The sequence below is a fragment of the Hibiscus syriacus genome, unplaced genomic scaffold, assembly GCF_006381635.1.
Source record: "Hibiscus syriacus cultivar Baekdansim isolate YM2019G1 unplaced genomic scaffold, ASM638163v2 tig00112293_pilon, whole genome shotgun sequence".
Taxonomy (NCBI): domain Eukaryota; kingdom Viridiplantae; phylum Streptophyta; class Magnoliopsida; order Malvales; family Malvaceae; genus Hibiscus; species Hibiscus syriacus.
In genome coordinates, this window is record NW_024063296.1 from 1171422 (window position 1) to 1185708 (window position 14287).

Below are 14287 nucleotides of genomic sequence, written 5' to 3' on the forward strand. Positions count from 1 at the left end.
ATAAATAATATTCGGAAAATCATGTATCGTGTCGTAAAAATATTCAGTATCATCAAAAATCTAAAACAGTTTAGATAAATAGTTTAAAACATTAATGTAACATCATCAGGAAATACACATTGTATAGGTCTGAGTAGTCTGATAAGGAAGCCTACTACTGAGTCTGTCGATCATGATCAGCACCAGTGCTAGATCATACGAATCAAAAAATCTATATCATAATCTTAATATGAATAATAATAACCTCTACTTAAACAATTTACAGAAACCTATGAGTAACTCTCGAAGAATCTGAATCGATCGGATATGACGGACATGAAGCACAAGATCTAATCGACCCTCGATCGGAAGAAACATGAACACCTTCATAAAAATATTTTCTCAAAATCAACTCCATAACTAAATCTTAAATAAATAAGCAAAATAATAAATATAATAAGCATTTTTGGATTAATGGGCTCGATTAAGGAATTTTAGGTCATAATTTGGCAAAATCGGACTCAAGACATTAAAAACATCAAGATATAGGTTTTCAAAAAAAAGTCAACCGTCAAAGGTCGGTTAATGGTCAACGGTATGTCAACGGTCAATGGCTGACCCATTCGGTTCGGGTTAGACCGGGTCAAGTCATGTTAGATTTGGTTAGATAGGCGGGTCGGGTGGGCGTGTCAGATCAGGTCGGCCCACTTTCTAAAAACCCACCAGGTAGTGGGACTTCCCAATGCATAGCGATGGCACGTAAGGGCATTTGTAGGGCCTTCAGGGGTCAGAAAAATTGCAAAAAAATTCTATATGCATTGTAATGGGTTGTGAGACACTTACCAAGCTCGGTTCACACTAGTGAACGACGGAGAGCTCAATTTGCAATGTTGAAAACTTGATATTCTTTACCCTCTCACACGTCAGTGGTAACGGAGACAAGGAGACACCAGTAGACTTGAGACAACACAAGGAACACTATGGTGTGGGAGACGTCGAAAACAGAACAACAATCAGTGATGAAACGTTGATTAAAGATTTTTACTAAAAGAGAAAAGCTTGAAGAGAGAGAATGATGTTTCCAAAAGAGAAAATTGTTGAATTTTAAGGTTTTAAACTCAACTAAGAAGAAAAATTGTTAAATTACAATGTATGTGCTCAGGCTTTGGTTACTTTGTGATTTGGGTATAAATTTAACTAAAATTTTATTTGGTCCCTAAATTTAATAAAATTTCAATTTAATCCTCAGAAAAATTTTAAAAAAGTTTAGGCCCTAATTTGGGGTGTGACACAAGATGTATCATGACCTAAAGAGTCGGTATGAGTGGCCATGAATGAAAAGAGCTATAACCGAGTTTATTTCAAAATACCTGACATGTCAACAAGTTAGAGCAGCACATCAAGTGCCTTCAAGATTATTGTAACCAATTTCTATTCCTTAGTGGAAATGAGAACGAGTTACTATGGATTTTGTCATAGGATTAACTTTGACACTTAATAAAATGGATTTAATTTGGGTGATTGTGGATAGATTGACCAAGTCAGCGCACTTCATCCTAGTTCGAATTGATTACTCTGTGGATAAGTATGTTGAATTGTACATTAAAAAGATTGTCTGTCTACATGGAGTGCATGTCTCAATAGTATCTGATAGAGATAAAAGGTTCACTTTGAGATTTTATAAATTTTTGCATAAATCCTTGGGAACTCAACTTAACTTTAGCACTTTTTTTAATCCTAAAAATGATGGACAATGAAAGTGAACTATTAAAATTTTGGAATATATGCTTAGGGCATGTGTTTTTTAATTTAAAGGCTCATGGGAAAAGTATTTGTCTTTAGTTGAGTTCTCTTATAACAATAGTTATTGAGTATCAAGATAGCTCCCTATGAAGCCTTATATGAATGAAATGTTGAACTCCTTTAAATGGTATGAGCTTCTACATCGAGATATTTTTGGCCCTAACCTAATTAAGGAAGTTGAGTACAAAGTGAAGATTATTCAAGATAATTGTAACACCCCATACCCGGTCACGAAGAATAACCCGGATACCTGAGTACGTTAGATTCTGAACTTGTTGGACATAACAAAAATCCTAAACATGAATACTATGGAGAATCATTTAAATTCAAAACATACATCATGCAATACATAACAACGGATTAACAAACAACATTTAACATTATTCAATAATCGACACATTGCAAGTTATACGTTATTAACTAAGCAGGGGTAAAACGATCAATTCACACCATCGATTAATTCAACTTAAAATATTATTATTCATTGTTAATCATTAATAAGTAAAATGAAAATTTCCAGATTAATCAAACACTAAAGGACCTAATTGAACATGTTTTTCTAAGGACCAAAACGTAAACAATTTAAAAGTCACACAAGAAGAAGAACCATGCAATTGACTCATTTATTATGAAATTCAATATATTAAAGTGTAACAGAACAAGTCTCATCGAATTCTAACTTAAAGTCTAATATTAATTACCAATTCAGTTTCTGAACCATTTTAAACTTATATAGACTTCCTAGAGTCAAACTAAAACTGAACGACACTTAAGACCTTTAATGAATGCAATTTTACCATTTTCCATTGAACACACATAAAAGGGATCGATCCTATGAAAAATAGTATGTTTGAGATCGATCCTTTCAAGCAAGGGATTGATCCTTTCCCCTAAGGGATCAATCCTTTTTCTGGTAAAGTGCAGAATTCTTAAGAACATGCATAAATAAGAAACCAAAATTTCACATAACCAATCCTAGGAACTAGATATATGCTTGGACATCTTCATACCTCTTCATACATGTCAAAATACACTTGTAGCATTCTTTACAAAAAAAAAGTCACAAAGTTATACAAGGATCTAGCATCAAAAGTCAAAGATTGCATAAAAGTTCACTTTTGGCACAAGTCACCTAGTCTAATTATGCATTTTGGGACATTGCAGGCATCTTATGATTCTAAAATATTTAGTACACTTAGTTTCACATTTCTAACCACACCAAACACTTCTTAAAGGCATACTTCAACATTTGATCATTTTGGTATTCAAACTACACATTCATATGAATTCAAATTCTCAAACAACATCAAACCAACATCATGCCTCATTTCATGTTTAAAAAACCAACTAGCATGCCACAATATTACAATTTTATCATCATAAAAATTATATAAGTCCCAATGGTTCCCACATTGTCATTTTATGAAAACAAACCACATACAACTACACATTCTATGAATTCAACATTCTCAAACAACATCAAACCAACATCATGCTCATTTCATGTTTAAAAAACCCAATAGCACACAATATTACAATTTTATCATCATAAAAATTATATAAGTCCCAATGGTTCCCACATTGTCATTTTATGAAAACAAACCACATACACTTTATTTAATGTTGTCTTGCTTGATCACATCGGATGCTTGCCCCTTGCCTCTAACTCCGCTATTAATCCTCTGGAAAAAATAAGTTTTAAACAAGTGTGAGCTGAAAACCCAGTGAATAACTATCATTCTAAGATAACCACAGAGTACTTTTTCCTAGGCATTCACTCCTCACTTGTTTTTACCTTAATAATCATGCCATCATGTCATAGTTCAATGTACACGTAAAGCACCATAAATGCACACAAAATCCAGATTATACACATGTTTTTCTTCACCATATATCCTGCAACAAATCACATGCACAATTACCTTTTTAATAAAGTCACACACACCTTACACACATAGTTTTCAATTAAGATCAATAGCTTTTTGTTTGAAACACAACTCACTCTTTAGATAAAAGGACTCCATACAAATCACTTTTATTTGTGGACTCACCTAGGTTTAAAACCACGACTTTCAAGAGTAAATTCAACGAACAAACCTTACCCCGTAATCTTATCAGAGCATTGCTCAACGCACCAATCTTACCCCGTATAACCCTTTGTTCACACACATATAGAAAACTATATAGTACTCTTTCCTAGACATTCCTTTCATATCCAAAGTTTCCACTAAGAAAAAATAGCAATTTAATCCAAGTTCACAAGAGTTGTTATCAAATGATGCATATATTATACACATGTACACTTTGAAACACTCATCGGAAAGGGTTTTCATGATCAACCTTATATGGACAACAAATTGTTCACTCATCCGTGGACAGTGAAGTAGTTCCACTCATCCTTAACACATTCATATATATATATATATACAAATTTCAAAATACACTTTCAAAACCACTATGCATCACTTACAACAAATCACATCAAGAACACATGCCAATATTCACATTTTATATCACATTTTATATTAATTATAGGTATAAATTTAAGTTCACTTATAATAGAGTTAAAGCTAAAGAATTACTCAAAGCTAAATTTTCATTTACCCTTAAACATGTTCATCCTCTAAGAATGAAAGTCACTCACCTTTGTTGTCCACTAACCGAAATTGCTTTCAAACACTTAGCAAATGATCACCAAAACACGATGCACTAATTTTATTCAATTATCAACACATTAAAAAACTTGGAAAGAAAAACAACACATCAAGAACAAATCCAAAACATAGCAGAATTTTTAGTTTCCAAAATAAAGTGAAAAGACCGAAATTATTGAAAACCCTACCAAAACAACTCTTTAAGCCTCAGATCCAATCAACACTACTTTTCCTCAATAAAATTTAATCAAGAAAAACCAATATCAATAACTAAACTCAACTAAAACCTCACAAATTGCATTAATTAACATTAATTATCGGATTTCCAGAAAACATCAAAATCAAGCTTGTTTTGAAGAATTCCTTATCCAAATAAATGAAATTGAAAAATTGATTTGGTATTATAATAATATCATCATAAACATCTAAATAATAACAAGAAATCATTGAAAATGATGAAGAAAAATATCACATTAAATACCTCCGAAAATCAAGTTTAATTCACAAATTTCTCTTTAAAATAATTGATTAATTAAAATCATCAAAACATTGAATCATTAATCACTGAAGCACAAAATGAACCAAGGAAAAGAGAATTACCTTGCTTCAAAAAGAAGATAGAGAGATAAAGAAGATCAATAATGGACACACTAAGAAACAAAAGAGAAAATAACAAGAAGAAAAGGAAATGAAACAATCTTGATTGAAGAGAAAATATCAAGATGAAAGGAGTAAGAATCAACAAAAAATGAATAGAAAATGAAGAAAAAGATCTTTGGCCATGGAAGAGCTTTTGGGAGGATTTTGGAGAGAAGCACAATAGTTTTTGGATGAGAGAATGAAAGAACGGATAATGAAACTAGGAACGAAAATGAGAAGAAATTTAGGAAAATGAATCTATCTAGGAAATTAGTAGAAAGGAAATGAAACTTACAGTTAGAGTTGGAGGGATCATTTTACATTTTAGTCACTAAAATCAACATTTTCAATTTATTCGATTTAGTCACTTAATAAAAATTTAATATTTATTATTAAAAATCATATCAAATATTCCAAAAATTATTTAAATAGTTAACATTAATATTTATAATTGTAAAAATAAAAAATATTATTTTTATCAGAAATTCCAAAAATCACCCAATTATCGACTCGAACTACTGACCTGGACTTTGGGACATTACAACTCTCTCCCCTTAAGAATAATTTTTTCCTCAAAATTACCTTAATCAAGAAATTATGGATACTAAGCTCTCATCGACTCCTCCGTCTCCCACGTCACTTCCTCAATATTGTGGTTACGCCACAACACTTTCACTAACAAAATCAATTTATTCCGGAGAACATTCACATCACTAGCCAAGATCTTAATTAGATTCTCCTTGCATAAAAGATCAGCACGAACCTTGACATCATCTGTCACAATGACATGAGAAGGATATGAGTGATACTTACGCAACATCGACAGATGGAACACATCATGAATACGCTCAAGCTCAGGCGGCAACATAAGACGATACGCAACAGAACCAACACACTCTAACACCTCATACAGTCTTATAAAGCTCAGACTAAGGTTACCTTTCTGTTCAAACCACAACACCTTTTTTCTAATGTGAAACCTTCATAAACCCAAAATAACCCACGATATACTCAATCTCAGGACGCTTCAAATTAACATAAGACTTTTGCTTATAAAAAATAACCTTCAAACTCTCTAAAATCAAATTAACCCTATCTTCGATCTCACAAACCAGATCTGAACCAACACCACACCTCTCACTCAACTCAGCCCAACACAGGGGAGTACGATACTTACGCCCATACAACGCCTTAAACAAAGCCATCTGAACATACGCAAATTCTACCAATAGAAAATAACGCTCCAAAGAACTCCACTAAAATATATAATAGAAGCTCGAAGCATATCTCCAAAACTTGAATCACACTCTCTAATCAACCATCAGTCTACAGATGATAAGTCGTTCTAAGACTAAGCCTCAAACCCAAAGCCTCATGCAAACTCTTCCAAAACCTCGATGTAAATAGATCCCGATCTGAAATAATCGACAAAAATACACCATGTAATCACACTATCTCAGCTATATACAACTATGCTAACCTCAATGAAAACAATGTATGAACTGGCAGAAAATATGCACTCTTAGAAAAATAATCGACATTCACCCAAATAAAATCCTTCTTTGACGGTGTCAATGACAAATGTGTCACAAAATCCATTGTAATATGCTTCTAATTCCACTCTGGAATACTAATCTACTTAAGCAAACTCGAAAGACACTGATGTTCGACCTTCACACCCTGACAAAACAAACATCACCCTAAAGATCAAGATGAAATGAGTAAGAATAAATAAAAAATGGATAAAAATGAAGAAGATCTTTAGCCATGAAAGAGCTTTTGAGAGGATTTTGGAGAGAAACAGAATAGTGTTTGGATGAGTGCTTAATGAAATTAGGAATGAAAATAAGAAGGAATTTATGAGAATGAATATATCTTAGATATTGGAAAAAAGGATATGGAACTTACGATTAGAGTTGGACGGAAAATCCAACCATAATAGCCTTGGTAAAACTAGCTTCACATATTTTGATTTGTGATACTTTCACATTGTAGTTACTAAAATCAACATTTTTAATTTATTCAATTTAGTCACTTAATAAACATTTATTTTATTATTATTAAAAATAATATTTAATATTTCAAAACTCATTTAAACACTTTAATATTAATACTTATAATTTTAAAAACCAAAAATATTATTTTTATCATAAATCTCGTAAATCACCCCAATTACCGACCCGACTAATGACTTGGACTTTGGGACATTACAATAACCTTAAGTTTGTTGTCAACCAACATAAGTCTTGTTTAGATTTGAAAAGGAAAGAGATTGAACATTAGGTTGATGATAAGGTATTTCTTAAAGTATCACAATGAAAAAAGGTATTGTGATTTGAACGAAAAGGAAAATTGAGCCCGGGATTTATTGGTCCTTATGAATTATGAAAAGAGTCATTTCGGTGGCTTATCAGCTATCGCTACCTCCAAAAATGGATAAGATTCATAATGTTTTTCATGTATCGATACTTCGAATATCGTTCAAATCCTTCACATGTTATTAAACCATAGAAGATTGAGATTTAGCCATATTTGAAATACAAAGAATAACTGGTAAAGATGTTAGAGTATGGATTCAAAGAAAAAAGGAATAAGACGATACCGCTTGTTAAAACACCTCAGAGAGATCATACAGTTGAAGAAGAGACTTGGGAAACATAAGAAGAAATGAAAAGTAATATCCTTATATATTTAAATCAAGTAGGTAGTAAAAATTTAAGGACTAATTTTCTTAAGGCGTAGAATTATAATACCCTAAAATTTTGGATAGTCACCAAAATGAATAAATTGAAAGTTTAGTGGCCAAAGTATAAATATAGGAAAAGTTTAGGGATTAAGTTGTAACTTTCAAAAGTTATTTATTTTAGTCTCGTGAATAAATAGTTTACCTCAAGAATGTCATTTTTATTTTGCTATGATTTTTCGTATGGAGTTTGTATAAAAAGATATAAAGCGATAATGTTCAAGAAAAATTCAAATAATAGGATTGAATCAGAGTTTTGAGATATTTTAAAGGATGATAAGGCATGGTTAATAATTTTATTTACATGCTTTAAAATTTTGGGATTTTATGTAGATCATTTGATTTAAGTTGATTTTCCATGTTAAATATGGATCGTTTGATGAAAAATTGCAAGATTGAAAATTTTGGAAAAGTATAATGGCAAAGTTGGAAGCTATTAATTTGTTGGTTCATCTTTGAGCTTTGGATATGTGGCTTGGTAATAACCATGTGATATTAAGGGGAAAAAGGTCATTTGACATTAAAATGACAAATGGCTTAAGATATTTTCTAAGAAATTTCAAGACTTCTTCATCATTTCCTTTTCCATGGTGTTAGCTTTTACAAGGGTAAGGAAAAAAAATTTCTTTTTTATTTTCAACCCAATTTATTAAGATTTTGGATGAAGGCATGAAGTACAAAATTATTCTACATAAAATTCTCAATCATTTGATATCATGTGTTCATATTTTCCATGTTTAAAACCTTGAATTATTGAATTGGATGGATGAAGGGGAGGTTAGGATTTTATGTAGTTCATGTTGTTGAATTATTTCCATGCTTGAAAGTTGATTGGAAACCATTAGAAACGGTAATTAAAGTATTTAACCATTAAGGTTCATTATGAATAATTGAAGTTGAATTGAAATTTATATGAGATTGATTGTAATTACTTGGAAATGATATTTAGATGTTGAATTCATGCTTGAATCAAGTTGGAGATCATACTAAAATGGACTATTCATAATTTGCCTATAAGGGGAAAATAGGGAAAATCATGGAAAATTATAAAAGGGTTAGAAATGATTAATGAATGATTTTATAAGCTTTAGAATATTGTTTGGATTAATTTGGAAGTTTATAAAGGTTAGGGGACCAAATCAAATATTGTAGAAACAAGGGGTTTCAAATGGTAATTGGTCAAAAATTGATGTATCTTGCTTGAATAAATTGTTGGTATGTTTGAACTTGAATTTGAAGTTAAAATGGAATGGGACCATTTCGAATATTTTGGAAATATTGAGATGAATTCTAAAAGAATTCATTTTAGTAGTTAATTATGAGATTGAAAATGGTTATATGTTATATTTTTTAATTGGATAATGATAGAACTAAAGTTTTAATTTGAACAGTTAAGGTTGACATTGATGTTATGAAATTGAATTAGTATCGAGTAAGTATCGAAAGAATTTTTAGAATTGTTTATGCTATTATGCGCCTATGTTAGTAAGATACTAATATTTACTTTGAAATGTATATATTTTTAAATAATGTACGTATAGATCGTGATCGAAATCGAGATATAAACAAGCTTAAAGCTAAGGTAAAATTGAAAGAGTGTGGCATATCGATAGTAAAGGTTTGCTAGTGAGGCATACAAGGTGAGTGAATTCTTACTTATATTATATATATATATATGAGGAATACTTTCGATGAGTCGGCCACAAATGTTTTGAAAATGAAAAAGATTTGAATCGTATTATGATAAATATATATATATATTAATAATGCTTTGTTAAATGATGTTTAAATGATTTCGGGTATGAACTGCTCAATGCACTATTATATGATAATTGATATATAAGTATCTATGGATACTTCTGATTAATGAAATATATGTGATTTTGATATAAATCCCATTTTATGTGCATTGAGAGTTATTGGCACAATTAGCATAGCATGAGGTGGAGTGTTCATCGATCGATTATGTATTGGTACATTTGTGTACATTATATGTGGCAATATATGTGTAATGTGGGAGTTCATGATGTTTTGACGTTGTGAGCTACCATTCTGATTATTGATTTTCTTTATATTGATGATGTGTTCTACAGTACCTATGCATCTACCTTAAACAAAAAGTGTATATTATCTACGTGGCAGTTAAACTACATATTGTACACTCGTATGTAACTCGTGTACCGTGCATTCTCATTTGATAAACATTGGGCTATTAATTATATGAAATTGAAAAGTGCAGGTTGATTGGTTCAATGGAAATTAAATGTTTCATTGAGTCCTCTGATTTGGTTACATGTGATATATGTGTGTGTGTGTGTGTGTGTGTGTGTGTGTGTGTGTGTGTGTGTGTGCATTGTTGTTTTACATGTTATTTGAAAAGGAAAAGACTTTGACAAGTTTGTTTTACATGTTTATACGTTATTATATAATACTTACAATATTATGATTTATATGATATTTTATATATCTATATGCCTTACTTTATTTATGATAATGCCTCACTAAGTATATACTTAGCGTGTGATGATTTTCACGTGTAGGAAAAGGAGATCGAATGGAGTAATAAGCTTAGCTTGGAATCACTTATCAAGGACTATGTACCAGTATCAGTAATTGTATCTTACTGTTGTTTTGAATTTTTAGTTTGCATGTATACGTGTAATAAGTGTCTATAATATTTTAATATTCCTAGGTTTAAAATGGGTTAGAAAAGCTCTGATATGTATATGATGTTTAAATGGTTTGAAATAGTTTATATGTATAAATTTTAGTAAGTAAAATATAGTTATAAATACGAAATTTAGTTTTATATTTGACAAAGCTATATTTTATTAGAGTAAAGAAAATTTTCTATTGAAGTAGTTTTTAGGAAGTTTCATGTAGTATATGATACAATATTAAATTTGTTAAGATGATGTGAGAAATCAAATATGATTTGAATGTTAAAATATTATTTTTTGATTTTACGCGATTAAAGAATTTTAATGTTTGGTGTTAAAATGAGTTATTATAAAAGAAACAAGATTTTTACTGATTTTTGAAACAAGAACTATTTTTAAAAGTCTGATATGACATCTCTGACTCGTGTTCTATAACGAATATGGGAAATGGGTGTTACTTCCTTTAATGCCCTGAATCTTGGGTTAAAAGTTTTGAGTTATTCCAAGATGTTTTAAACGAGCCCATCTACCTTGGAATAACTTGATCCATTTGAGTTATAAGTTGGGGCTAGTTTGAGGCCCATTTGATATTAAAAAGTGGTAATTTTAATCTTAGGATAAAATGGAAGAGACTAAAAGTGAAATTAGATCAGATTTTAAAACAAAAGCAGAAAACTAATTAATTTGGGTGATCTCACATATATTCCTCTCTTTTTCACCAAATTATACATTTTATCTTCGTCTCTTATTCATCATCCTTCTTTTCCTTTCCAAGAACTTAGAAAATGTCAAAATTTTGTAGTCCTACAAGCTTTTTTTGGGTTTGCAAAGGTAAAAATCTTTATCTCTATATTTAGATCTTCAATTTAAGCCTCTCAAAACAAGTTTTGAACCATGGGTAGCCATAAATGAATTTTAGTGGGGGTTCAAGAAACCAAGTGTTTGAGATCGTTTTTAGTGGAATTTAAGTGTTAGGAAATGTCATTAACTTAAATCCAAGCTCCTAGATGATTTAGTAACACATTTACCTTGTCTTTGATTAGTGAAAGAGGTGGGTGAAAGCTCCAAGGCTAAAGGAAAGGAGAAATTGACCCTTGGTTGATTCGAGAACGTTTCCAGTAGCTAGGAAACTAAGGTAACACATTCACAACTCTTTTATACCATTTGTGAGTCATTAGAAAGCATCTAGCAAGTCAGTATTGAGTTGTGAAGCATGAATGAGCATTCATAGTAGATTCAAGCATTTAGTGTTTTTAACATGTGAAAAGACCTATTATGACTCCCTTCCTTTATACATAAGTCTTTAAGAAAATTTGGGGTCCTTAGTAGGAAACTTGGGATAGATTATGGAGTCATTTTCGTGCCCAAATAGGGCATTTTTGGGTTTGCGTATTGATACTGGAAGAACATACCGATATTGTTCATCACTAGCCTAAAAATATGGGAGTTTGGGAATAGAAGTATTAATACTCATCCAATGAGTATTGATACTCATCCAATGAGTATTGATTCTACTGGTCAAGTTTCAATAATCATCTGGTAGTATCGATACCAAGCATACTTAGTAAATTCTACTAGGCCATTTTTGTATCGGTACTAATGGAGTATCGATACAATACAACTCAGTATCGATACTCCAATACGAGTATCTATACCGAGGTATTTTTCAAAACATCGAAGAAAAATATGGTATCGATACCCTAAATAGTATTGATACCCTAGCTCAAGAGGATCGATACTAGTTTAGGAGTATTGATACTACCCTTCTATATTGTAATCACCGTGAAACGTATCGATACTCATCGGTTAGTACTTGTAGACATTAATTTTTCATTATTATTATTATTATTAAAATTATTATTATTATCATTATTATTATTAAAATTATTATTATTATTATTATTATTATTATATTATTATTAAATAAATAATAATAATACAAACCCACAATTGACCACTACCCCACGTTGACACTCCACTGCCAGGTGTACTAGCCAGTTGCTTCCACCTCTTGGAACTCTCCAGAATCACCACACTACCACCCACATTAAAGGCTATGGTGACTCACCGAAATGAGCTTTATTCCCCGGTCCGATGAGAGCCTCGGTGGTGGTTATAAAGCCACTGAATCCTGCAAAGAAAATGAGGAGAGCAGCGAGCAAGAACAGGGAGGAACGAGATGAGACAGAGAGCAATCCAAAAAGAAAGAGAGCAAACCAAAAAATAGAGAGCAATCCAAAAACATAGACGAATGCAGCAACCATTCGAAAAGAACAAAAAAGAAGAGAGAGTTTACTCTGTCATCGGAGGCTTTCGAAAGATTGCCAGAAACCTTCGTATTTCGAAGGTAATTTCCTAGATCTAGGAAATGCTAGGGTATTTTAGGAGAAAAGGATACCAAATTTGGCTTTAGGGTTAAAAGAGCTTTGATTTGGTATGGTTTTGTAAATTCCGGCCACCGGGTGCTTGGCGGCGTATCATGGTCGTCGGCCGGTGGTCGGCTCTCTCTCCGGGGAGAGAGTTTATAAAGAAGAGAGAGGGTTCTCTCTCTTAGAGAGAGAACAAAAGAAGAGAAATGAAGAAATCTGGCTAAGGGGGCCGGTTTTTGGGCTTATATATCCCTCTCCAAATGATGTCGTTTTGGGGAAGGGTATATGTGTAATTTCATAATGGGTAAACCATATACGTAGACCCTTAAAGTTTGTAAGATTCTATTTTAGTCACTGAAATCAGTTTATGTCCTTTTAATTACAACTTTCAATTTTACTTTTATATTTTAGTCACTGCACCGTAGTTTATAAATTTAAGGGTAAATACTTATTTAGCCCTGGTAATTTTAATTACTTTATTTTGATCCCCAATAATTAATTATGTTATTATATTATTAGTAATTATATTTTTATAATAATTCAAATTAGTCCTTAATTTTGATATTTTATTTTTAATCACTGATATTCTAATGACCTTCATTTTGACCATTCATTTATATATTTTACAATTTAATTCCACATTTTTAAATTATTTCATTTGGTCATTATTAATACAATTTTATTTATTTCTATCTTGTCATTATGTTTCATATGTTTAAATTATTACTTTATTATTTATTTGTTATTATTTGTATTTTATTCACTAATATTTATATGAAATATCATATAATAATTTCATAATATTTATTTAATATTAAGAAAGGGCAGTCTTAAAGCAACTAGATATCCATTTTCTGATATTTTTTTATAAATAAATATTTTACTTTTATAAATTATATATATTTTTTAAAATAAATATTTTACTTTTATAAATTATATATATTATTTTTTAATGTTTTATTAATATTTATTTTTTAATATTAAGAAATGGACTGTCTTAAAACACCTAGAAGTCCTCTTCTGATATTCCTAAGTAAATATCTTATTTATATATATATATATATATATATATATATATATATATATATTCATATATATTTTCTTAAAATTATATTAACAAATTCGAAATAACAGGATTACGAATTAAATATATATTTTTGAATTTTTAGAATTTCCAATAATAGAGACAATTTATAATTAATAAGTGCCAATTTTGGGCGTTGTGGGGGTGCTAATCCTTCCCCAAACGTAATCGACTACGAATCCCTTTTTGTTATTTAAAAGAACGAATTTTTGGTTAAAACGCAGACCAATTTATCTTTTAATTGATGTTTTCTTAAAACCTCTTTTAAAATATAAGTTTTTAGGTATTCGACCTACTTGACCCAAAAGGCCGATGGCGACTCCCAAAACATTTTAAAACCATTTATTCATCACTTT

At 30.7% G+C, this 14287-nt stretch overlaps 1 protein-coding gene across 1 annotated transcript; it reads right to left on the minus strand.

Annotated features, from left to right (window-relative positions):
* Positions 1-5679: 5679 nt before the first annotated feature.
* Positions 5680-6280, minus strand: LOC120177555. Its single transcript, XM_039183664.1, has 2 exons — positions 6188-6280; positions 5680-6018 (listed from the first exon to the last, which is right to left on the minus strand). Exons 1-2 carry the CDS (start codon positions 6278-6280, stop codon positions 5680-5682), a joined length of 432 nt encoding a protein of 143 aa, XP_039039595.1.
* Between the last annotated feature and the right edge of the window lie 8007 nt (positions 6281-14287).

What these genes read in the sequence shown, in the direction of transcription:
- LOC120177555 (XM_039183664.1), bottom strand. Translation starts at nt 6,280, where the DNA reads ATGGCTTTGTTTAAGGCGTTGTATGGGCGTAAGTATCGTACTCCCCTG. An exon ending in GTGGTGTTGGTTCAGATCTG is followed by an intron (nt 6,019 to 6,187) that starts GTTTGTGAGATC and finishes TGGTTTGAACAG; the next exon opens with AAAGGTAACCTTAGTCTGAG.